This window comes from Phascolarctos cinereus, unplaced genomic scaffold, assembly GCF_003287225.1.
Source record: "Phascolarctos cinereus isolate Bilbo 61053 unplaced genomic scaffold, phaCin_HiC Scaffold_726;HRSCAF=1367, whole genome shotgun sequence".
Taxonomy (NCBI): domain Eukaryota; kingdom Metazoa; phylum Chordata; class Mammalia; order Diprotodontia; family Phascolarctidae; genus Phascolarctos; species Phascolarctos cinereus.
In genome coordinates, this window is record NW_027556098.1 from 776,232 (window position 1) to 804,130 (window position 27,899).

General features: G+C 36.5%; 1 protein-coding gene across 4 annotated transcripts in view; it reads right to left on the reverse strand.

Moving 5' to 3' along the window:
- CDKL5 (cyclin dependent kinase like 5) overlaps positions 1-27,899 on the reverse strand; it is a 261,982-nt gene that overhangs the window by 29,680 nt on the left and 204,403 nt on the right. For 3 of the 4 annotated variants that reach the window (XM_021007395.2, XM_021007392.2, XM_021007398.2), the window contains 6 exons: positions 25,174-25,254; positions 22,718-22,878; positions 13,266-14,301; positions 8,612-8,713; positions 8,065-8,170; positions 4,796-4,919 (listed from right to left, as the gene is read on the reverse strand). In XM_021007395.2, the coding sequence (XP_020863054.1) occupies positions 4,796-4,919; positions 8,065-8,170; positions 8,612-8,713; positions 13,266-14,301; positions 22,718-22,878; positions 25,174-25,254 (1,610 nt within the window). The remainder of the gene's footprint in view (positions 1-4,795; positions 4,920-8,064; positions 8,171-8,611; positions 8,714-13,265; positions 14,302-22,717; positions 22,879-25,173; positions 25,255-27,899) is intronic. The other variant, XM_021007396.2, reaches the window with a different exon arrangement.

Here is a 27,899-nt window from a genome sequence, read left to right on the forward strand (position 1 = left end):
ATGTAAAATGGAATATATAACTCCTTCCTTCTTAAAGGACCTTATTTACCGAATGTAATTTAACCTTTCATTGATGCCTTGGGTATAGACATCAATATAGTAGTAATATAGTATAGAACATTAACAGAATGCTAACATGCAGGATGCCTTTCCAAGGCTACTGAGGTATATGGGGTTGTCTGCATCTATGCAAAATAGCCCAAGCTTTCTATGATTTTTAAGTTTATGTTTAGTTTAGAGCTTTACTTTAAAGCTTAAATCACTGAATGGGTGTTGCCTCAGGCAAACTGAGACCTGGGAAAGACCTTAGCTTAAAAAGACCAAGGTCTCCCACTGCATCTGGGGCCATTTCTAGTCCTTCTGACCTGTAACTTGCCACCAGACTCTGATGACCCTGAAGGACAGAGTGAGGCTGATAACTTTGTACAGCCCTGCCTCATTTAAATCTAATTCACTTGCAAGTCAAGACATAATCAACATCAAGACAACAACAACAAAACAATTTTTTTTTACCAAAATAAAAGTAAATTCTGAGGAAGAGCCTCAGGGCCTTCCTCTGAATAAAACCATTAGTTCTATGACATTTACTTGGGCCGCTCGAATGACTTTCTGGCTTCTAAGTTCATAACTGTGATATGGATAGTTGAGGTTGTTGCACAAATGATCTCTAGATAAGTGAGGTACTAGTGTAATATGTACTTACCAAAACTGCAACATAATCAAAAAGATAGTTTAACATTAGTAAGAAATATTCTACAGTTACAGCATGAAACAAATAATAAATCAGCCAACTGTGAATTGTGTTTTAATACAAGAGTTATCAAACTAAATACTTTCCCTCCCAAATACATGTACAAAAAACAGTGAACAAATTATAGACATTGTTCAAGAAAACAGTAAGATCCTAGATGAATCATTATTTTATGACTTTATGTGAAGAAACTGATAAGAATCTCAACAACATATCAGTGGAAGCCACACAAAAGCCAATTCACTTACACTTACGGAAAGTAGAGCAACTTTGTAGTCTTACATAGCAATCCCATAGCAATGCCATTTGAATATGGAATTATTAAAACTAGTAGTACCCTGCCACCTCTATCTCCCTTTCCCTCCCTTCCCCAACCTGTCTCTGTGATTCTTACTTTCACAAACATTTTTACCAAGCTTTTCTATACTCCCTCTATTACAGTCCTACTCCAATGCCTCTTCACAGCATGGTAGTTCCTCCCAGTAGACTCTGGCAAGTTTGACCAAGCTAGAAAGGCGTCAAGTCCCCAGATATGGATTATATGATTGTCATCCAAGGACCAACTTTGAGAAATTCATTACCTAGGTGAAGGGTGATGAACATCTTGGTCATAGCAACTCATGAAGACCATCTACTAAAGCATACAGGGTAGTAAACTGTCTTAGTGGAGGAAGTACTGGTTCCAACAAAATCTTAAAAGAACTGAAGCTTTTACTTACGCTAATTTAATGATGGATGTAGTCAAAATAATTATTAAAATGTTGAAAATACTGATTATTGCCTGATTTGATTTCTATTTCACTTAATTCTTGTGGCCCTGTGTGAATATGCAAACAGTTCAACCCCCTGCACCTTCTCCCCTCCTTCCAGAAAAATACCTGTAACTAGTTATAGGATAGTCAAACATAAAACCATAGAATATTAGACTAAAAGGGCCCTCTCACAGGTCACCTAATCCCATTGTGTTATTTTTACAGATAAGCACTAGCTTATCTAGCACTCATTCTATTGCACATTGCTGTAGAGTACTAGAAAAATGATTCCTTTACATGGTTTTACATGGTCCAGCTAGCAATCTCACTGTTTTCATTGTCTTTACAGCTATATCTTAATAAATGTTTACTTACCGAAAACTGAGCTCATTGATATCTAACAGATCATTTCTTTGACCTTTTTACTGTACAGAATATACTTTTCATATATGCTATAAAGCTTAAAACAGACTCTCAGAAGTTATTAATGACAGGCAATGAGAGTGAGGAGCTAAGCATGACACTAAGGTTGTGAATCCAGATGACTAGAGAAGTTTGGGGTGACAGATGGTTTTTGGTGGGAAGGAAATTAGTTCAGCTGTAGATATTTTAATTTATGGTTAAGATCACTTAGGTTGAGTTAGACTAGAATAGATATCCAGTTTGAAATATCCAAATAGGGAGTTAGGAATGAACGTAGGACTGGAGCTAGGATATATAGCTCTGGAAATTATTATCTTCCAAATAATAAGTTGTGGTGCACAGAATACTACTGTGCTATAAGAAACGATGAAGAGTGAAGTGAATGGAACCAAGAGAACACTGTATATAGTAACAACAATACTGTTTTAAGAACAACTTTGGGCAACTAACTTATTTTGACTATTATAAATACACAAATTAAAAATAAAGGACATTTAAAGAAAGAAGTTACCTGCAGCTAGAGAAAGAACTGATAAACAGAAGTATAGAATAATTTTACATATATATGCGTATTTGTATCTAATGGTAGCCATCTCTAGAGTATGGGGGGGAGAAAAAAAAAGAAATTTACATTTTAACTTTGTCATGTTTGTGGAAGGAATAGCAAGTTGTACATGGTAGATTTGCAGTTTCATGTGCAATCATCTTTTTTATGGTACTGTGTTATGGAAATGCTTGTTTTGTTCTGTGAACTGAAAAAAAATTTTTTTTTTTACAAAAAGAAGTTATTATCTTAATAGGGATGATATCTGAACCCATGGGAACTGATGAGATCACCAAGTGAGATAGTATAGTGGGAGAGGGGAAGAGGGCCAAGGGCAAGATTAAACAAAAGACAGCAAAGGACACTGAGAAAGAGTGACTGGACATGTACCAGGAAAGAACTATGTCATGAAATGAGGACTGAGAAAAGACCACTGTCAAATAAAAATTCAATTAAGGCAGATTGAGGCAAGTTTCTCTGAACAAGGTAACAGTTTATTAGTAGGGTATGAACCTACCAACAGAATGAGCCAATAGCTACCTCAGTTTCTAAGCCAAAGACTAATAGATGAAGATGCAAATTCTTTATATGAGCATGAAACAAAGAACAGAACAGTATGAGTAAGGAAATTTTATAACTGGTAACAGGGTTGACAGCATCATGAGAGTAAAGATAACATAACTGGTTACAGAGTTGAAGGTGGGGGACAATATAATGACTGGTTGGAAACTGGGAATGAAGGCTGATAACATCCCCCCAACATTCCCCCTCCATCCCTCCTGTGACTAAGAAAAATTCATTGCTTGAGTTCACGTGCAAGGTCAGAGATAGTGGACCAGATATCCTTGAAGGATAGCTCAGTAGTGTAAAGATACTAGGCCAGACTCCCTGGTAGCCACTTATATCCACAGATTTCTTTGAGGTAAGAATAGAACAGTGATTGGCAGATTTCCAAACTTAATTCATTTTAGGCCAGCAGAATTTCTGAAATAAGTTCAGAAACAAAGAAACATGACTTAGGCAATTACAGGACAAAATCAATTACAGAGTAAAATCAAATACAAAATCAATGCTTGCTTTTCTCACTATTTGGCAATTTAAGAGATCACTGGTAACACTGGAAGGAGTTGGCTCAATAAACCGATGAGATGGAAGCCAGATTTCAGAGTTAAGAAGAAATGGAATCTATTAGACAGGGAGAGACTGAAGATTAAAGAGTAGGGGGGAAGTAGAACAATCTGTTGGAGCCTTGGCAAGAAGGAGGGCTGCCTGCTTGTCAGAAACAGGAGTAAAAGGGGAGTAATGTGAGATGACAAAGAAAGAAGAATCTTTTGTGAGTGGCCTCAATTTTTTTAGTGAGGCACAAGAGGGTCAGGTGGAGAGTGCTACTTGAGGAGAAGTAGGAAAGTCTGTAGCAGTAGCTGTGGGAAGTAGAAGGGAGAATCTATTAGAAAAAAGTGGAACTTCATTGCTACAATGGGACCCAGTTTGGATCAGAGAACATAATTTTGTAGTATGATTTAATGTTGTTCTCTTGCTTCAGCGAGTGGCTCTTTAATAGGAGCAAAGGTGCCAGATTGTGGAAGAAATCAGTTACAGTTTGCAGTGAGTGATAGGTGAGAGGCAAGGAGTTTGAGAATATAGAGTTAGAATTGCTTGCCAAGGGGCAGCTAGGTGGCACAGTGTATCCAGCGGCCCTGGAGTCAGGAGGACCTGAGTTCAAATCTGGCCCAGACACATGATACTCACTAGCTATGTGACCCTGGGCAAGTCTCTTAACTCTGACTGAAGAAGTAGTAGAATTGCTCGCCAAGCAGTTTAGTTTGGCCAAAGAGCATACAGGGAATTTTTTCATCTTTACTACGAATGACAGGGATGAAAAGACAAAAATAAGAAAACTTGTTAATGTTATTTTGACCCCAGGCCACTGCCAATTAGCAATTAACCTTTACTATAAAATGCTACTATTCTTAGGAATTGCCCTGGGAGACACAGATCTTCTTCATGGAGGCCAGAGGGAGAAAGCAATACCATAATCTATTTTTAGTCTAAGTCAGAAGAGCATAAGGGAAGATTCATAAGAAAGAGTATTTATCTTCCAAGAGGAGTTTTCTTTCATATAACATTTAAATGCCAAACTTTTCTTCTATCAAGAGACAATAATAAATCACATTTCTTTATCAAGTAACTCACCAGAAAAAGGAGATTTGTCACAGCAAGAAAAACTTATCTGAAGAGTTTCTCCAGGGTTTGCTAGTACCTCTTTAGATTGCAATTTTTAGATCTCTGCTTTAAGATAAATCAGAAGTGAAATGGAATACTTACCACGGATCAAATGTTGTTTGTCTTTTTGAATGGTTTGTCCCAGAACTGCTCTCTGATGGCAGAGAAGCAACTCTGGATGGTACATTATTTTCATGGAATGAATTATCAGGACGTGGAGATGGAACTAAATAAAAGAAAGTCCAGAGTTATTAAGAAAGCTCTTTGTCAAAGCTGATTCACTATGTCATTGTACTTCAATCCACTTTATCTTTCACCAAAAAAGGGAAAACAGAACGCAAATCCTTCCCCTATACACTCATTTGACATAACTGTGACTTGAGCATGATAACTTAAAACATTTACATTTTTTCCATTTTTCATTATTTGTTAATGTGGCAATAACTCAATATATTATCATGTACTCTTGGCACAAAATTGATTTGACTTGGCTTAATTGAACTGACTTGTTCAATTAAAAATATAGGATATTAAAGTATATAAACATAAATTTTAGTTTTTTTGTATTTCTTGATGTAGCTTTTGGAAAAACAAATCATGGGATCCAATTATTCAAATATCAAAGGCTTAGTTTTCTATTCAAAACATAGCATATTCTATGTAAGAAAATAAAAATTGCCTCCCCTGATGGATGATAACTTTCCCAGGGTTTTCCATTGCAGAACAAAAGACACATAAAACAAAGCTGTAACAATAGTGAGCCAATGCCCTGCCTCTACCTCCCTATCCCATCAATTTCTTCTGTCAATTTCTAAATTTAGCATTAAAAAGAAACATGTACTTAATTTCATAGCAAACACAAAAAATAACCATAGACAAATAAAGATAAATGATACCTTACTTTCTCCTCTGTAGAAGAGGGTAACCAGGTTAGTGAGGGGACTCAAAAACCCACATCATATAAGTAGTTTTTGGGGGAAATGGAAATGTTTAGCCTAGAGAATGTGGGGTTGGGAGGCATCAGAGATGCTTTTAATTATTTGAAAGGCTGTCATATGGAAAAATAATTAGATTTGTTCTATGTGCACATTATAAGGAGGTTAAGGCTCAACATAAAGAAGTATCTTCAAACAAATGAAGTTCTCCAAAAAGGAACAGAGGCCCTCCTGAGACAAGAAGCCCTCTGTTATAAGGATGTCATGGAGAAGATCCATCCATTTGGTCAGAGTTTAGATTAGTGATCTCTGATATCCCTTCCAACTACAGGATCCTATGACAAAGCTGTGATTTAATTTTGTCCCTTGATGACTGGTATTTGTAGCATCATAGGTTTGGACCTGGAAGGGATCAGCTAGTCCGATCCCTTCATTTTACAGTGGAGGTCCACGGAAGTGGAGGGCTTTCCCTGAAGGGATGTAAATAGTCAGTGATTCTCTAGTCAGGGCCCCTCAGGCCTTGTCCATACCTTGCTCTATTGAATCCTGCTGCCTCAACAGAAAAGGGAAGGGGGGAATATTCATTTAGGCATGTACTTCAACTTGCTTAGTTTCATTAACACGATGGAATCATTATCTGCCTGATTGTGTTTCTAGACTCCAACATACACAGTACCCTTTCTGCCAAAGCCTGAGATGGATAAATTCGACTTAATTTACTTGTAAACAAACACAAGCTTTAAATCCAAATTTCCAGAGGCCAAAGACTAATTCATTAATTCAGTGTTCCAGCTAAGCCCTTAAAATTAACTTTTAACATCAAGGAACAAACTTATGTCTTTTAGAAAGATAATGTGTGTACATCATGTTGAGAGAACTAAATTACGTGGCAAGAATAAACTTAGAAAAACAACATGGTAGAGCCGATAGGCACTGGACTTGGAGGCAGAAAGACCCGGGTTTAAAACCTACCTCAGACACTTATTAGCTGTGTGACCCTGGGCACATCACTTAGTGTTTCTAAGCCTCAGTTTTCTTTTCTGTAAAATAAAAGGTTTGGATTCTATGGCTCTTAAGGTCCCTTTGAGCTCTAAATCTATGACTCTAGGACTCTATGGCTGGTGTACACACGTATTATAACCACCTGTTTTGACCCCTCAAATTCTGCATTTCCTTTTATACTTAATATTTATCACATCATAATATTTAATCATAGTAACATATCCAATGGCTTTTTATTAATTCTCAAACTTCTTGACCTCTCCACAGCACTTGGACACTTTGACTACTCTCTTTCTTTCTAGGTTTTTGTGCCACCACTCTCTCCATTCTCCTCCAACTTGTCTGCCCACTTCTTATTCTCCTGGATCATCATCCATGCCATGACACTCTCTATAGATGTTCCACAAGGCTCTGTAGTTGGCTTTCTCTATGGAGATGATATATTGAGTCATACAAGGTTGTCCCAAAAGTCAGTGTGTAGTTCTAGGCTATAAACCCTTTATGTAGTTTTAGCTTACATGATAGAAGTGTTGTTCTTAAGTCTCTTCTCCTGAGCTCATCATCCACATCATCAACTGCTTATTGGATATTTCAAACTGGATATCCCTTAGGCATCTCTAACTCAACATATCCACAACTAAACTCATTATCTCTTCCACCAAATCATCCTCTTTTCTAAACTCCTCTATTTCTATTAATGGTACCACTATCCTTCTGGTCTCCCAGGCTTGCAACCTTGGCATCGTTCTTGATTCCTCATTCTCACTCAGTTCATGTAACAGTTGCCAAATCTTGTCTTTTCTGTCTCTCCAAATCACTCACATATTTCTCCTTTTCTCTACTCACAGAACCACTACTATAATTCAGGCCCTCATTACTCTTCACCTGAATTACTACAGTAGTCAACCAATTAGTTTCCTTGTCTCAAGCGTCTTCCCATTCCAAGTCCTAGTTCTTTCTAAGTATTTCCTAGACTTCCATGTGACACCATGCAAGTCACTTATATATTCCATAACTCAAAATCCTCAACTTGAATAGACGGATGGTAATACTTGCACTACTTACCTCACACATTTGTCATGTCTTCATGAACAAATGACATGATATGTGAAACTGTGCTATATAATCATGAACTGTAAGGATGAGATGAGGTTAAATGTAAGGGACCCTGAGGTCCTTAGTGGGTAGCTAGGAAAGGTCTTTAAAGGTCAGAATGAAATGTTTTAACTTACTGCACTCATGCCTTTATTTTGGTTTGTCCAGGAAGGGTGCTCCATGTGCTTAAGAGTATGCAATAGAGCAACTAAACTAGATAGCCTTTACTTCATTATCTTTTTATAACTTGTACAATTCTAAATTAATTTCATTCTGACAGATATTAAATATCAAAATATATCTTGAACTTTTTACAAGTTTATCCCCCTGTAAAATTACCTCTGTAAAAACTACCAACTCTTCTAGGAACAGGATCATTATACAGATGTCTGTTTTCTTTTGTGGCTGCTCCATCATCTGAGTGGGGGTCATGATAGGCTCCACCCTAAGGGAATGAAAAGTCTTTTAAAAAATTAATCAAATAGATTCAAGTTCACTTTAGCTCAGGGGGTCTTAACCTGAAGTCTGTGGATAGATTTTAGACACTTTATTAAGTTGGATAGTAAAAATATATTTTATCTTTATTTTAACCTCTAAATGAAATTTAGCATTTCCTTCAATTATGAACGCAAGCAACAAACGTAATTCTAAGAAGGGATTCAAAGGAAAAGGAGTCCACGACTAAAAAAGGTTCAGAACCCCTGCTTTCAGGTAGAATTTCTGTTACGGTGTTTAAGATAATTATAATTTGTTTTACATATTGATTTTTATAAAAAAAGATCAGAATTATATCTCCTAAAACAAAAATGATTTACTTTGAGAGAGGAAAGGGCAGTATTTTCGAAATACATACTTAAAAATATAATTATTATTAAGTAATTCAGACCTCAGATTTTTGCCGTGAGTGAAATGAAGATGTGCCTTCTCGAGAGGTTTCTTTAGCTGAAGACCGAGATACACTTAGCTCTGTGGGGATTTGTTCTCCTGGCTGGAAACAACCAACCAAACAAGTAAATATGGAACACTATAAATATGGAATATGCAATACTGATAACTTTAAAATTAAGATACTCTCATCTAGCCTAACCAACATTTTACATATCTGAAAGAAAAAACGAATGTGTTATTTGATGACTAATTCATGGCTAAAATTTATGAAATAAATTTTCATCTATTTCATGAAAGTAAAAGAAAAAAAAAGAAAGAAAAGAAAAAGTAAAAAAAAGAAGCCAAGTTATATAAATAATAAAAATCATCTTAGGGTTGGCAAGGAAGAAATTAGCCTATCAACAGTTTAAATGATTATTTAAAAACAAAGATTTTTGTAATTTTAAAATATCTCTGTGATATAATGGATAAAGGTTTGATTACACCGACAGTTGAAATTCTAGATCTATTTGAGAAAACAGCTAGTTTTTAGTGAAATCTCTAGTACATTTAGGCTGAATTCTCAAATAATAACTAGATAAGTCTAGGATTATTTTTCATGAGAAAAGGAGTTGGAGACTGGTAACAGAGAAGTTGGTCACAGATTCACATGACAAATGTTTACAAAACCAAGAATGCACACATACTCAATAGCTTTAGTCTTAAACATTTCATAACTAAATGTTGTCTAGGTATTTCAATATCTCCTAATTTTCTTTGGGATATTATGCATTGTTTAATACATATGATTACTCATATTCATTTTATTGCTCTTCTCTGGACTTCCTCTAAATTTTCCCCAACCACCTTTAAGTAGTGGAGCCACCAAACGGCCAGTCATATTCATAAGCAAGGGGTGGGAGGAGGGGGAATATCATCTTTTCTACTCAGAAAATAAGACTAAAGGAGCCAACAATTACTTAAGGGAATTAAAAAAAAAATTACACTTTGGTGGACGATTTTCCCTGGTATTTATTTATAGCTTACAGAAGAGTATTATCTGAGGTTTGAGATAACTGTTTCCTTGAAAATATCAAAGTATTTATTTGCTTAAGCTTAAATTTACTGACTGGGTTTGATAAGTCATCTTAGTTTGTCCATCCTCCTAACCTTCTGCCTGTACCACATTTAAACCATTCAGACATACAAGGACCTAGCCCATTTATAAAGATCCCCAGGGAAAGGAAATTTCAAAACTTCCCTCAGCAAATCATGTCAATTTAAACAATCCTCAATGTCAGGAAATTATTGTGTATGTCTAGTCCAAATTCTTCATGTGACACCTTAAATCTAATTTTCTCTTCCTTTTATATATTGTTGCCATATTTCAAGAACCTAGGATTTCATTAGTGTGGGTACTCCCTTAGCTGAGGTAGACAGCAACCCCCTCTCTGACCTGGGAACTACTAGAATGAATAGGCAAGGGGTGAAGTGAATAGAGCGCTGGACCTGAAATCTAGAGGACCTGAATTCAAATTTGGCCTCAAACACTATCTATGTGACCCTGGTCAGGTCACTTAACCCTGTTGGCCTCAGTTTCCTCATCTGTAAAATGACCTGGAGAAGGAAATGGCAAACGAATCTAATATCTTTGCCAGGAAACCCCCGAAGGGGGTCACAAAGAGTCAGACTTGATTTAAATGACTGAACAAGAACAAAAGAATGTAAAAATTAAACACCCTGAGTTCAACCTGGCAATGAACCTCTCTGAACTATCTGATGTTGTTCTTCCAGAAACAAATAAACATACGTATCACTGTCCTTTACTAGGGGCTGTCAGAGATTACTCTGAGAATCCAGGGTCACCTCTATACCATGACAAATCACCTAAGGAGGACTTTAGTGGCTGCCACCATACCTTACTTAATTATTTTTGGTCATGACAGCTTCAGTCATTTTCCAAATTATCGTCATCTTTATTTTACCTCTTAACAAACACCATCTTCCACTTCCTATATTGTCCCTTTAAAGTTGTTTGGTCCAAAAGCAGACAGTCTGTAAAGCAGTCTGACCTGTGCTAAGTATAGTATTGTTGACTTCTGTTCAACTGGTTATCCAGAAAGTCAAGTAATCCTTCTTCTGCCAGTATTCATAGGCTGTCAGTCATTTTCAACCTTGTTTTGTATGGCTTGCTCTTGTTCCCTAATCATTTGTGTTTAAATGCTAATCATTTATTTTTCACTACTCTATAATTTAGGGGTTCTTAATCCAGGGTTCATCAACTTTTTTTTTTTATTAAACAATTTGGTGACTGTATTTCAATATAGTTTGTTTCCTTTTCAATCCTATGAAATTTAGTTTGTATATTTAAAAATGTTATTCTGAGAAGGGGCTCAAAGGCTTCAGCAGACTGCCAAGAGGGATCCATGACCCAAGAAAAGTAAGGGCCCCCTTTCTAACTTATCAATTGTTTTAAATTCTAAAGTAAAATGATAACCCAAGGCTCTACTGCTAGCTCTTTTCTCTCCATTCACTTTCCAGAAAGATAACTTATTTTCTGTATACAAAAGATTATCAAATATCTGTGTTTTGGTCCTTTATTTCCAACGGTCCACACAGTATCTCTAGTAGATGGTCCATGGTCGCCTCAAACTCAACAAGTTTAAAACAACAGGTGTAGCAGAATGAGCACTTCTCTAGAAATTAAGAGACCCTGATACTAAACCTGCTGTGCCACTAACTAACTACAGGGTTGAAGCCGCTAAAACTTCTTTGAGCCTCAATTATGGCAGCAAATCAAAAAGTAGCACTGAATGATCTCGAATGCCCTACTAGATATACAATTCTCTGATTTTATGAAGCTAGGTTTTCTTCTCAGCCGGCTTACTTCTTTCAGCAATATTATGCTCCTTTATAGTCCATCAAATAAAAACCTTGGAGACACCTTTGCCTCTTCTAATTTCTCACATCTAATCTTTCACCAGTTTTTTCTTCCTTTGAAGGATTTCTCTCATTTGTGCTCTCTCTATTCTCATTGCCTTTGTCTTAGCCCATGCCATCATGACCTCCTGCTTTAATTAATGAAAATTCCTTAGCTGACCTGTTACTAAGTCTTTCCCTTCCAAATTTATTCTGCATACCCCTGCCAGACAATTTTCTAGACTGCTTCTTTGACTTACTTTTGCTTTTACCTTGCTTAGGAATGGAACCTAAAGAATTAAGTCCAAGGTCTCTCACGTGGTCTTCTTTAATCTGATTCCTACCCCCCACCTCCTTATCCAAACTCATTTCTTATTACTCTCCTAAACACCAGTCTAATCCAACACACCACTTCATTGCCATCTGAACATTTTGTCTTTTATATTTGCTTATGTAGTCCACCCCACAATTTTGAAATCTTTCTTCTCATTCATCTGAATCTTACCATCTTTTAAGACTCAGCTCAAATGCCTTTCCTTCATGAAAGCATTCTCCAATTGCTCCAATTCCCACTAATATCTCCCTTTTGGTTTTGTTTTATATGTCATTTTTGGTTTCTGCAACTAGATGGCAAACTCCGTAAGGTCACAGAACATATGTTTTTTATGTTTCCCCTATGGCATCTACACCATACTAAAAACATAGAAAGAAATCGGTGAATATTCACTGACTGATATTCTTACCCTTTAGAATGCTATAATCTTTTATCTTGTTATTCTCTGTATGCACAGGATGGTTACAGATTTCATTTAAATTCACCAGGTATTATGGCGTGTGCTGATTTAAAGAAGAACTATAAGACCTAGGGTTAAGTCCCGGTTGTGTCTCTTACTACATGGTAGAGATGTTAGGAGAACAATGAACCTCAGTATTACATATCTCACGAGGTTGTGAGGACAGTGCTTCATAAATTCCAAAGGCCATGTAAATGTGAGCAATTTTTTTGCTCCTATCCTGACCAAATACATTTGGCATAAAATAGGCTTCTAAAAGGGTAGTGTTTAAATGATTTCCCTTTAAAACATTTTCCATCAAAAGAGAAATCTCATTTCTCCTTGATCCAGGTGAATGTGTAATTTTATAAAAATGTAAATTCAAAGCATTCTGTTGTACTTTCAAAGGCATTATCAATTTTAAGCTAGGAGGAATCATATCTGGACTCTGAAAATCATTAAGATGTCTCTAAAATTTTTTCATAAGGTTTCAAAATCTAAATTTTGGTTGTTTCATAGACATCAAAAATCCACTCCAAAACTTGGAATCTACAAGTTATCTGCAGCCATTTAAAAACTTCTGGCTTGAATAAGGAAATCAAGCCAGGAAAGCAATCAGTAAGAAATGTGCTGAGAGCATGTAGGTTGGTAAGATGGAAGAATATGCCTGTGAATTCACCCTCAAAGTGAAAAACTACAGGGAAAAAACCCTACGGATTTCACTACTAATTCAAAATGAAATTGTATAGGAAAAATATGCTATAATGTAAAATTTAACAAAGGAAGAGGATTTTTAGAAAACTGTTGAATCCTCCCTACTGCCCAATTATTAATGACTCAAAGATTCAGCATTATTGTTTTATTTTTATTATTATTTTTAACAGATATTATTGATTTACTTTTTTTCTTTTAAAGTATTTAGAAACTACCTCTATCGTGTATCTTTAAGATATCCTACAACAAGCAAAATTTCAGACTGACCCTATTCCAATCCTCTGCACCATCTTCCTGTGATGTGCCAACAGATTTGGTGAATAGCCTAAGTTGTACCTGTGGTGATAACAGTTGCAGGCTGTTGGCTCTGACTGCCATCCCTTGCCCTATGTTCAAGCCTCCATCTGAGCCTTTTGCTCTCACTTTGTCTCGAGTCACGTACATGGAATGCCTATGAGGCCGCTGCTGGGAAGAGAAAGGGCTGGTATAGCCTAGACCATAGGAAAAAGATTCATGTGGTGCAGACAGTGAGTGTGAATGGCTTCCATCCATGTGGTCGGGCAATTTCAACTCCTCCATTGTTTTGGAATGTCTTGCTGTTGTTCGCCGTGAGTCCAGTGTGCCCTCACTTCGATTAGTTCTCCCAGAAGGACTAAGCAAAGTTCTACTGTCACTGTGCCTGGGAGGGGTTGGGCTGGTGGGAGAGTTCAAGTCTAGGCAGCTAGATGGAAAATACCTGCTGCTATTGGGATCAGAAATCTGAACTCTGGCTTCAGAAAGGTTACTCACAGATTTGGAGTCAGTCAGAACCCCATGACTTTTGGCCTTTGCCCTATAAGAAGGACTCTTAGAGGACTGGGGAATAGTGTCTATGTAGCTGTGCCGTCCATGCTTTTCACCAGGCTGTAATGTTCCAGTTTTGCTTTGGGAACTTTCCATAAATGAGTGTCGATTCTGCTGAGACCTACTGTTTGACTTAAGGTATTTTGTGCCTGGGCCCTCAGAGGCCTTTTGGTCAATACTGAAATCAAATTCTGTTTTTGATTTTGATTCTTTCGGGCTAAGAAGATGTGGAATGTTGTTATTGGTGAGATCTTTGTTTGCAGATCCAGGTGGGTTACTTGTTTGATAGGGTTTGGTGTGCATGGGACTATGAGAAGCTCCAGAAAGGCTTCCATTGAGGAAGCTTTCACTTGCTGGAAGAACATCTTCATTCCGAGGAAGTCCAACACTCAGATTCTGCATATCCTTACTGTTAGATCTGTGATGTACCTGCAAAGCAGCATTTTTGCTGGCTTGATTTCTACATTAAAAACAAAAGAAGCATTAACATATGAACTCTCTTCACAGAGACATATATAAAAATGTGTTTTAAATGACCAGATAGTAAAAATTTCTCAATGAACAGAAACGCTAACTTTTTAAAATAACATGTCTACAATGTAGCAAACTGTGGGTAAAATCATATTGCAAAAAGAACTGTAACAAAGATATTTATAATAATATTTCCTTGCCACATCCTATGGATGGCCCATAGAAATCATTTTCTTACTGATACTGTTCCAACAAATTCTCCATAATTAATATTTCAGTGCAACTAATGCTTTGTTTAGGCCCTGTCCATGAAATAATCATGTCTCATGAAGAAAAATTATTTGATTATAGAACATCTATGGAAAAGAAGAGATATGAGCAGAAGCTAGACTCATTCTGAGTTTCTTTGTTTTCCTTGGATACCAGTAAACAACATTTCTTTGTTTTCCTTGGATACCAGTAAACAACATTTCACCTTCAGTTTTTCATTTTATCCCATTTCAAACATCCCAAAACACCCCAGTGAGGAAAAGCTACTTCAATTTCAAAGCTAAACATCTCTCTCCATAAGCACATACATATACACAAAAATCTAGGAGTTTTGAAAAAAAGGATAGGTTTGGAGATACATTTATCTATTTATCTTTCTCACTCTTTTCTAAGTTCATAGAATTTCTTATTTCACTTGCTCTATCACAGCTCTCTTCTGAGTTAAATGGTCCCCGGTCCTCCACTGCGGGGGTGGTGTTAGCTTGGTTTTGTCTTTCTACTCAGAGTGCCCTGTGAGGTTTGAAACAGAATATGGTCTGTACTCACATTTTAGAAAACTAATAATTGTGCAGTTTCTATTTTGTACCAGAAACTGGGATCAATTACTAAATGGAGGAGTTCTCATTGGAAGATCAGATTCCTTCAAGGCTTTCAAAGTTGCTTAAAATAGATAGTCTCACATACCATCATTGCAAATTAACAGAGACTCTCTCTAAAATTTAGAAGTTTATTTCATATTTAAGCTTGAAAACAAAATAGAACATTAACGCAAAATAAAACTTCATTATAAAAAGTGGAACTCTGATGTCTTAACAAGATCATTTCATTTTATCTTTATCTTTCAAAAAAAAACCACTGTAGTTTGGGATGGACAAGTTTTTGATAAAGAAACAATTCAAACAAATGATTCTCTGTTCTTTCTAAGTATTCAGAAAAATCTTACTTCAAATATAGCTACTGTCAGAGATGGTTTGATTAGGGATGATTTTATTCTCTTTATGCTGCAATGAAAGAAATGTCACATTTTTCTCAGCAGTATGGTAATCTGTGAAAATAAGCCTTCAAATTTTTCCCATCAGTATGTATGCTCAGGCATTATAAATGAGGGACTTCTTCCTGTCCTCCCACTTCTCAGATGGTGATCTCTGCCAAGAACTATTTGAGAAGCTGTTCAGAGAGCTGACATTAAGGAAAACTGAAGCAATGCTAAATGTCTCTTCTCCAAAACATATTTCATTAAAAACTTCTAGCTAGGCCCCAAGAGGCACATTATTAAAAACAAGAACGACAAAACCCCAAACTCCCCACTTTTCAAATACCCTACCTTAATTAAAAACTAATAACTAAATAGTATGTTTCAGGATACTATGGAAGGATAGTAGGATAGGATATTTCTTCCTTCTTTCATTCTGATATATGACAGCAATCGAATCTCTCAAGGATGTTCTCCCTCATGGAAGTTTAAAGCCTCTACTTTCTAAACCATTGCTGCTGCTGCTGTTTGTCCTTCAGCAATCAAAGAGAACTTAGTATTTTTTCCTTTAAACCCTTCTCTTTTTCCTTCTATTTTCTTTGAGGAACACTACTATCCTTCTGGTAACTCAGGTTCACAACATTAAAATCATTCTGGCCATTCTTTCTCCCCCTACCCCCACCAAGCCTTGTTGATTCTACTTTCACAAAATATATCTTTCTCATTTGTACCCTTTCCTCCAAGTATATTTGTATTACTATGGTTTAGGACCTCATCACCCCTTTCTTGCCTATCAGACCAGTCTGACTAATGGATCTCCTTATTTTCTCCTTCACATAACTGCTAAAATAATTTTTCAAAGATACTAGTCTGACCATATTGCCTCCTTGTCAAAAAATATCCATTAACATCCAATGCAGTTAGGACAAAATGTAAATCCTCCATAATGGGGCTCCTATATACCTGTTGCTCCAGCCTTATCTCATACTACTCTGTTTCATTATTTCCAAGTTCCCTTAACTCAACACAATTTCTCTTGTCTCCTTGTCTTTGCACATATTATGCCTCATGCTCAGAATGTACTCTCTCCTCATTCCTGCTCCTTAGGATATTTGACTTTTTTCAAAAGGTCAGCTAAGAATAACATCCCGACAGAAGTTTTCCCAGGTCCCCCCACTGGTGTCTTCTATCACAATTTACCTTGTATCATACCCATTTGCGTACATGTTACACCCACCCCAACTCACCCGCCAGCACATGAATGCTCCTTGAGAGCCAGGGACGATTTCATTTTTATGTTTGTCCCCCTGGCATGCAGCACAATTTCTGGCTCATAGTAGATGCTAAAGTAGGCACATGATACCTTGCTGAACTTAATTAGAACTGTATACCAGTAACTGAAATACTTCAGATCCTTTTTCATTGAAGCTACAGTGATAAAGTCACACCAAAAATGAAGACTTTCAACCATGAAAAGACTTAAGCTTGTATGATCCACTCTTGTTTCTGACATATTCTTCTCCTTTAAATTATGAGCTGGAAAAGGGTGTGTTGTGGATACTTTTGATCTCCTAAAATGTCTCTAACACTCCCACAAATGTCTCTTAATTGTAACACTGAATGACTTAGATACAAACCTGACTAAGGAAAACAGAGGACGTTTAGCAGAGATAATCTAATTAAGAAATTATTCAAGTTCTATATAAAAAGGAATTTAAAATGCACAGCTACAATAAGGTACTCAAATACCAAAATGATATTCAAATAAATCTTATCAATAAAACTTTTTCCTTCTTCATCTCAACCTCTTTGTGAACCAGTTCAACTCTATACTATCCTTCACTCCTGACCCCTTGCCCTCTTGTCCTGGCCAACTCCAAGCCTATATTACTCTTGATCTGCTCCAACCCTTTGCCCCTTTGTCATGCCTTGCCAAACCCCAAACTCAGATTATTCCCTCATCCATTTCCTTCATTCCTACTCATATGCTGCCAAACAGAGTTAGAGGAAATCACAAAACCAAGATGTTTGGGTCCACTTCAAATTTATGCCATCTTATTTCAACAAGATCCATACTACAAGCAAAGCAATTCTACTCCTCTCTGATTCCCTCTCCCATTCAATACAGTTGACTGTTCCAAACTTCGTCTCTCCTCATGTCTCCCATGGGATTCATATCTCCCACCCTTTCAGCTGAGGACCATAGGTCATATACACTGAAAAAAAACCCGAGGCTTCCTCCTCTCTCCTCATATCATATATCACTGACATCATTTTGCATGATCTATCCCTTCATTTCAGTCAGTGATAATGAGGTGGCTCTTCCCATGTTCCTCTACATGCATCCTTGGTCCCAGTCCCTCCCATATCTCCAGAAGACTGCTCCTATCACAACCCCCAAGGTCTCTCTGATATTCCGTTGCCCTCTATTGGCTTCTCCTTGCTAACTTTCCTGCCAATTACAAATACAACCATGGCTCATCCGACCTTTTTTAAAAAATCCTCATTTGATTCTTCTATACTCATTACCTATAATAGTCTCACTTCACCTTATCTCCTAAACTCCTTGAAAAAGTCATCATTACTCAGTGCCCCCACTTTCTCCTTACTCTTCACTAAAACCTGTTTTATGACCTCATCATTTAACTGAAAACTGTTCTTTCCAAAGTTGCCATTTTAATGTACTTTTCTCAGTCCTCATCCTTCTCAAACTCTTTACAGCATTTGACACTGTTGATCACCTCCTGCTTGGTACACTCTCTTCCTGGGGTTTTCATGACACTGCTCTCTTTTGGTTCTCCCCTTACTTGTCTCAGTCTCCATTACAAGCGCTTCATCCTTGACATGCCTTCATAATGGTAAGTGATTCCCCAAGACCCTGTTCTAGGTACTCTTCTCTACTCTCACTCTATAACCTCCTTCAGTGATCTTTTCAGTTCCTATGGCTTTAAATGATCATCTCTATACAAAATGATTCTCAGATCTGTCTTCTGCAGTCCTTCCCGGTCCCCCACCAGCCACTTAAGCCTTCCACTATAAGTTTACCTTCATTCTACTCTGTATTCATCTTACATGTGTCTCTATTGGTATTTAAGCTCCTTAAGTTCTAAAGTTCTTCTGTGTTTTTGCCTTCGTGTCCTCCCATGATACACAGTGCCTGGCACATAGTGAGCACAAAATAAATGCTTCTTGATCAATTCATATGTCCCAGGGCTTGAAACATTTGTCTGGGTTAGCAAATACTTATTATGCTACTTTAAATACACATGAAGACTCAAAGACTCCTACTGACAAAGAGAGTCATCTCTTCACTCCTTAGTAGATAGTTAAAGAAGTAACTATGGCCAAAAAAAATTAATCCCTCGGTAGCTAATCTTCTGGCAATGGGCTCTCTAAATCTAGCTAGGCTAGTCTTCAGACAACAGATGGAGAGAGTCATTCAGTACATACTAAAAGTCATTCCAGGTTGGCACTACCAGATGAAGCATGCACTCCATTCTATTTGTGATGAGGCATTATAGTAGCACTCTAGAAGAGGGAGAACAGGTTGAAAGCCAACAAAATTATGATAATTTTGTCTGAAAAGAATTCTCTGAGAGATTTTGTTTGTGCTGATGTTTCCATAAAAAGGAATACTACAATATTTTATGTTCATGTTCTCTCCACTGAAGTCAGGAGGACAGATGACATCATAATCACAGTCTGACCCAGGCTCAAAATAAATTCACAGGGGGATAAAGCTGGTCACATAAATTTGGGGAACTGCCAATTCTCTGAAACGTTTGGTAGTGCTTACCTTAACACTGAACTCATATATACAAGCATATCTTGGGAAAAAATATTTTTAGCAATGGAATATTGGCTACTTTAAATATTCAAAGTTAATAAATTAAAGATGGCTTGGTAGGGGCTGGTACATGGTGCAGTGGATAGAGCTCCAGCCTCGGAGTCAAATCTGGCCTCAGACACTTGACACTTACTAGCTATGTGACCCTGGGAAAGTCACTTAACTCTGATTGCCTCACTAGGGGGAAAAAAAAAAGATGGCTTGGAAGTATTTTAATTTATTAAAGTGTAATGGTCTAAATCAGGGATAGGAAACCTGTGGCCTCAAGGCCACGTGTAGCTTTCTAGGTCTTTGACTGAGTCCAGTTTTCACAGAACAAATCTTTTTATTAAGGGATTTATTCTGTGAAGTTTGGATTCAGTCAAAGAGCCACACTTGAGGACCTAGAGGGCCACAAATGGCCTCGAGGCTGCAGGTTCCTCATCCCTGGCTCTAAACAGATCTGCAGATCCCCAAAAGAAGGCTAGCTAGTCTTGACATAGTTTCTTAAATAGATAGGCTAATTCACATTTCTGTCCACATTGGAGCTCTGCCAAAGATCAGTAAGAAATACTATCTTAAAGACAACATGGATCTCTTTGGCACAAAAACTGATAGAAACCCTATGTCTACTTAAGGAAACACATATGGTATTAATCTTCCTTAGACAAAGCACCTTTTCAAAGCAGAAAGGTTTGGTGGTGCATACCTAGAAGCCTGACTACTAGGGAGAATGAAGATGGTGAGTCCATCAAGTGTCTGTATTTTGTGGCTAACCTCCTTAAAAAGGCCATCTACAATAGCTACCTCCATTTTCTCTTCTCTCACTCTCTTCTTCACCCTTTACAATCTGGTTTCCGACCTTATCACTCCATTAAATCTGCTCTCTCCGAAGTTACCAATGATCTCTTAGTTGACAAATCCAATGTCTTTTTCTCAATCCTCATTCTCCTTGACCTCTCTGTGGCCTCTGACGTTACTGATCACTCTTTTCCTCCTTGATACTCTGTCTTTAGGTTTTAGGGCACTCTTCTCCTGTGCTTCTCCTCCTAGCTGTCCACTCTTTCTCAGCCTCCTTTATTGGATCCTCATCTAGGTCAGACCCTCAAATTGTAGGTGTCTCACAGGGTTTTGTCCTGAGTCCTCTTCTCTTCTCTTTCTTTACTGTTTCACTTGGTGATCTCCCATGGATTATTCTCTCTAAGCTGATGATTTTCAAATTTACTTATCTTGCCCTAACCTCTGCTGACTTCCAGTACCACATTTCTAACTGTCTTTTAGACATTTTGAACTAGATTTTAAATTAATGTACAGAAGAGGACTCATTTGTCCATCTCCCTAATTTACCCTCCCCCGATGTTAACTTCCCTAAACCATCGCCTCAGTCTCACAACCTAGAAGTCATCTTGGACTCTTCACTATCTCTCATCTTCCTTGAACAAGAGATTGACAAGGCCTGTCAATTTCATCTTTGCAACATCTCTCATATATGCCCCATTCTCTCCTTTAACAACTGCCACCACTCTAGTGCAGGCCCTTAACACCTCATGCTTAGACTATTGCAATAGCGTAATACTAGGTCTGTTTGTCTCCAGTTTCTCCCTACTCCAAACCAACCTCTATTCAGTCACCAGTAGATTTTCTGAAAATACAGATCTATGTCACATGCTTCTAGGATCAAATAAAAAATGCCCTGTTTAGCATTCTGTGCCCTTTATAACCTAGACCACTCCTCCTTTCCAGTCTTCTTACACCTTACTCTCTACCACATTCTCTTTAATCCAGTGACACTGGCCTCCTGCCAGTTCCACAAACAAGACCCTCCATCTCTTGGCTCCACTCATTTTTCTCTGGCTATCCTCCATGGAATACTCTTCCTCCTCCTCTCCAACTACTGACTTCCCCTACTTCCTTTAAGTCCTAACTAAAATCCCACCTTCTATAAAAAGCCTTTTCTAATACTTCTTAATTCTTATGTCTTCCATAATTATTTATTTTATTCATCCTGTACACAGCTTGTTTGTATATATTTGTTTGGCATGTTGTCTCCTCCATTAGATAGCATTAATGGCAGAGAATGTCTTTTGTCTCTTTGTAACCCCTGGCACAAAACAGGAGCTTAATAAATGTTAACTAACTGTGACTAATAGGCCACAAATCCCACCACAATACACCTTTCCAAACGATATGGCAGAAAAGAAGTAAAAAGACCCAAACTACAAGTTATCATAGAAATGCACAGGATTAAACAGATATAGAACTCAAGATAAGCAACCAACTAATAGTACTATAAGTCCTTGATTCAATGGATCAAAATTTCTGGGAATCAAATCAGTAAGATATATTTTCAAATTTAAAGTTACCAAAGAAATTTCATAAGAATATTCTGAAAAAGGCAAAAGAAATTAAATGAAACCAGAAGTCTCTAAAAGAGTTATCAACAATTGTAAAATGTTAACAATATTCTGTTAGTAAGAGAAACTAACAAAATATAAGTGTTCACCACTTAATAGGATGTTATTACAGATCAGGTAAAGATCAGGTAAGCTTTCAAAATGCCATCTCTATTATAGGAGATGGAATGTGCTACTGAAAGAGTTTATTTTGAGAATGAAAAAAAAAGCTATCTTTTTGTTTCTTTAACAATGGTGGATGAGGAAAAGTTAATTCCTGCTTTCCACAAATTAAATATAGCACAGAATCACATTCTTAGCTTTCTGGGATTTGTCTTGGTATCCACTCTGGCCAGCTGAAGGTAATACACATATAGCCAACAGCATATATACGACAGTCTTTCCGAGCATTTTGAAAGAATGACCAATGATCAAACTGTTAGTAGACTTATACCATCAAAAAGTTGTGCTCTATTTATAATTATTATTTTGTCAAGAATTTAATTGCTCAGATTTAATTAGAACACACTTGTAGAAAGTTCACTCTTGGCAAAGTGGTAAACGGATGCCTCTTAAATGCTCCTCATATCATTCATTTCCCCCTATCATGGCACCCTTTGCCCCAGGGCTGTCACATACTATGCCTCATTCCTACAAGGCTTTACCCTCTCTTCGAGTTGTCATGATTGGAAACTGTGTTAGCTGATAAGACTTTATGTGTTACCCTTTCAGGGATATATGCATTTTCATACAAGACTCACAGACTCAACAACCAAGACCTAAATGAATGTGCTGTTCACTATAGGATTTCAAACATGGCCTGATTTTATATAATAGGCTGGTAGGGGCCTTGTTCCATGAATCACTATACATGAACATTCACCTATTTTATCTACTTATAAGGCCAGTCCTGCTTTCTACTGCCTTAGAAAGAAATATTTACCTATTAGATAATGTGTTGCTTTCAACATGGTATGGTTTTCTCTTTGCTGATCGTGAAGGTGAAGTTCCACAACGATCCAAGAGTCTCTGGGTTTGAAATGAAGGATGGTTCAAACACTGTTCTGTCAAGTATCTGTCTGCTGGATCCAACTTCAGTAAATTCTTAAAGGAAAAAAGCCCAGGATTTGGAAAAATAACATAAATTTAAGTGGACAAAAATTAATTTAATAAACCTTAAAAATTTCTATCAAGTCAATTTTCAAAACTTTTCTCCCTTCCAATTATTAGTAAATATTTCAACATTAAAACATTAATAATTCAAACCCATCTTTATTTTTTAAATTAAGCAAGCTTACATAAAAGCATTAGAAAGTAAGCAGACCAGGAAAACAAGACACACTATGACTACAGCAATGTGAATGAAAAAAAAAAAAGGAAAGCTGTTTAATTAATAATAACAAATCTTGACCCCCAAGAAAAGCTGAGTAAATTCCATCTCCTCTGTTCTTACAGAGACAGGCAACTACAGAGATATTGTCAGAGCTGACTGATATACTGGTTAGTTTTGCTGAACTATTTTTTCCTTTTTCATTTTTAATAAATTGCTTGTGAGATACAGGGATAAGGGCATATTAAGAAAAAAAGTGAAACAAAAACAAAAGGATATAGTATAATGTCAAATAAAGAAATAAAGAAGTAAAGTTAAAGTAAGTTAAAAATTAAAAAAAGCATAGGACTGGGAGGCATTACAATTGGATTCTAATCAATGTTATTGCTAGCTGGCTGTGAAAATGTGGGCAAGCTATTTAACCTCTCAGGACTTCAGTTTCATTCTAAAATGAATAGAGGGCAGTGGACATGATGTTTAAGGTCCCTTCCAGCCCCATGAATCTATGCCATCTTTAGAACACAATGCTAAACAAACATGGTTTAAATTGGATCATTTTAAACACACTCAGTGACCAAAATCCTCCTGTAAGGTGGTAGCTACCAAGAAAAAAGAGAAGCATTTCACCTGCCCTAAATTTGTCCAGGACTCTGTGTTCTTTGCTACTCAGCCTCATGCCCCTCTAGCACCATGCCTAAGAGCCTGGCTAAGATTTGGCGTTCTAGTTTCAATGGAAATGAAAACATTCATTTTTCTGGTCAAAGGGCTTTTGTTAAGAAGCCTAAGCCACTGGATTCTAAGCAAGTGATTCTGCATTAATATTGATCCAGACAAAGCTCTAAATGCTACACAATTCTTTTTCTTTTCCTAATTGGAGAACAAAAGCCACCTTGTGTGGATATGCACAGAATGATTCTGGTTTCATTGGCATTAGTGTTACAATGATTGGATTTTTAAAACACTTCAACTAAAAATAAGTATAAAGGTTCTTTGTCCAAAAATAGCATTTTAAAGGAGATGAATGTATATGAATTCGGGGAAACCAGATTTCTGTAAGTCAGTTCTATTTTAATGTTCTCATTTTACATTGAAATATGGTATTAAAATGCTATCTGTAGAAAATATTATACATATTATTTATAAAACTTCCAGTTTATAAATTCCTTCATGAGATTAGGTCAATGCTATGAAACTACTAAGTAGCCAGTAAATAATTAGTTAATTATCTCAAACTTCAACACTAATAAGAAAAAGAACATAGTGGCCATTCCCCTATAGCACAACTGATCCAATTGTTTTACTTCCCTTCATACTGGCTACCAATCATTCTGATTGAATCAATGACATAATAGATCCATATTATCATTACCATGGCCAGCTTAATTACGATATTGTTAATTTATACATACAGACATAGCAACAATGGCATCAAGCAGTGCCTACTCAGAATGAGCTTCTCAAAGCAGAAATAGTCTTATCACATTTTAGTTCCTGGTTTATAAGTAAGGTAAATGACAAAGATGGAAAAAATGGGAAATTGAATTTATTCTAATTTTTCCACTTTATTTTACTGATATTTTTAAAAGTTTTTTTTAACCTTTTTTGAATTGATTTTTTTGGATATTTAATTGATTTTTTAAAAAAGTTAATCAAATAAGTTTGGTAGGGTCTTTAGAAAAAGTAACTAACAAATATACAAATAATCCATGATGAAGTGATATAATTGACTACAAGTTCCTCGTATTTTTCTAGGAGTGCAATATCAATTTATATTGATTGGCCAATTAACCATAAAATAAAAGTCAAAGAAAGGCCCATGATTAATCAACAAATATTTATGCAAATACTCTGCACTGTATATATAAAATGTTAAAACACAAGATTCTATTGTAACTTAATAGATTACCCAAGTTATTTACAATTCATTTTCTATAATTAACTTTGGCAAATCTCTTATCTATTAATATAGGGCCTAAATCACATAATGTTTTGCAACATACTCCTACAGAGAGACAAGTAAAATATAAATTGAATATTGTATGTGAAGACACAGCAGCACAAGGTCCTACCTTCATTAAGTCAAGCAAAACACCACTTAAAATTCCTAGATATCTTCTCTCCAAAGACTGGGGGTGATTAACAGCTGGGAACTGCAAACATAACATAAGGGTAATATTAGTGTGCAGGGAGTGAATTTGGAGATGTGTGTGAAAGGCAGATGATACAGCACCACAAAATAACCACGTCACTAAAATTATCTACATGTGTATTACTTTTAAGATCTATAAAAATGACAAAGATCAGAGGATCAGTTAGGAGTAGCTTTTCCATAGTAGGAACTGTATTAAAAGGATCCTAGAAGAAAGATGACAAAGAAGATGTGAAAAAATATTATAAACAAATTCAGTACATAAAATAAACAGAAAACATTGCTGCAAAACACAATAACCTGAAATCATTTCCTGAGGAATTTATATAGTAATTCATTCTAATACAATGAAAATATGCATCTGAATAATGACACCATTTAACAAGATCTATCATTCACACTAATTGGTACTTAGCTGCACACTATCAACTCTTTAATACCAATACTAATGGTGAGAATGTTAGCATGGGCAATACAAGTGTAATGCCTCCTCAGCAGGGGAGAGGAGGACACTGAACTGATGGAGAGTGACACTGTCAAACCTGTGCTTTAGGAAAATCACTTTGGTAGCTATGTGAAATATGTATTAGAATGTGGAGAGATTTGAGACAGGAAGACCAACAGTCCAGATGAAAAGTGAAGTCCTGAGTTAGAATAGTGTCTATGTGAGTAGAGACAAAGGGACATAGATAAAAGAAGCCACAGAGGTAGAAAAGACAAGACTGGTTGACCAGAAATACAAAACATGGCTCGTTGGCAATTGCCTATAGACACTTCAAACTGAATGCCCTGTAGTTATCTCAAATTCAGCATGTTCAAAACAGCACTTGTTACCTTCCCTACCCTCTTGCCATGGGCATCACCATCCTTCCAGTCATTCAGAATCATGACTTTGGTATCATTCTGAATACCTTACTATTACTCACCCCACATATCCAATCATTAGCCACACATAGTTTTTGACTAAAAAACATATTTTACTTAGGTGACCTACCAACTGTATAAGCCAAGGACCTTGAATGGCATAAGCAATTATTTTTCAAAGATGAGTCACTGTTACACTGAGAATTCTAATGCACATTTATAATGTACTGTTTTTCCCTCAGCAGCTGGGACAAAGTAGAAAGAGAACTGGCCTGGAGAAGACCTAGATTAAAGTCCTGTCTCAGACTGACTGTGTGACCCTGAGCGTCTCTGTGCCCCAGACCACTTTCTGAGACTGAGTTACAGAGCAGTTGCTGAATTCTTCATTGGTGAAGAATTTCCTCACCAATAATTTCCAAAGGAATAAAATCACAGATCTCATACAAAAAAATCAGTACTTAAAAGTCATAATTTTCTTGAAAACGCCCAACTTAAAAATTCCTTAGATGGAACTGAATGTAAGACTAAATTCCATGGCAACAGATTGAGGTAATAAAGCATTACAGTTTCACTAAAAAGCCAAGATGCTAGAAACAAAATAGAACGAGAATGCAACAAATCAAATTCATTGTGTTAAAAAAAAAGTGTTAAAACTGCTTCAAAATGAAAGCCATCAGTTTAGCATGAAAGACACACTGAAAAGGGCTCAGCCTGTGGAGTCAAAGGATATGGGCACAAATCCTGCTTCTGACATTCAATTACCTGTGACCTGAGGAGTTTACTTAATCGGTTACCTCAATTTCCTCATCTGCAGAATAAGGGAGTTGGGTTAGCTGGACTCCAAGATCTCTCCTAACTTATGATAACAGGGCATATTAATATCTAGACCTTAATAAATAAAGATTAAAGATAAAGTAGCATATCAATCATAGTGCCCATCTAGCAATTAGTCTTATTGTTTTTCCAAAATCATGTAAATCATCACAGTATGTTTTGGTGATATTTCAGGATACACAGTAGTACAAGAGATAATAAATGCTGATTGCTTAAGAGTTGTTCTATGTAGGGGCAGCTAGATGGCGCAGTGGATAGAGTACTGGCCCTGGTGTCAGGAGGTCCTGAGTTCAAATCTGGCCTCAGATACATAACACTTCACTAGTTGTGTGACCGTGGGCAAGTCACTTAACCCCAGTTGACTCACCAAAAACAAAAAACAAACAAACAAACAAAAAAACAAAAAAAAGAACTGTTCTATGTACTGAATTATTTGTCATTAAAATTCTTAAAATGATAAGGGACTGTTATATATGTTTACACACACACACACACACACACATATACCCAGAAATACAAGTGAGAGCAGCTTAAAGATGAATTCAAAGGAGTGGCAAGGTTCTCTAAAAATAGTATACAATAGCCTATATCAGACTTCACACCAAGGCAAAGGGAGAAAATTTAGAACTCAAAATCTGACAGAAATAAATGCTGAAAAATATAAAATAAATAATCATTTTTTTTAAAAAAAGGGAATAGTATACAAAAGATTTATAAATCTATAGCCCTTAATAACTTTCTCTGCTTACCAACCAATCAAACTGTATGTTCTGCAAATCAAACTCTTCTCCAACCGAATTAAACACTTTTGGTAATACAATGAAATCTTTAAAATGCCACAGAAACACTTTTTTTTTAATGTTGACAGGTAGTGTTTTAAATATAACTAGTCTTTTTGGATGAGTTTTGCTATCACTGAAGAGCATACTTAACTAGGGGACTCTCTAG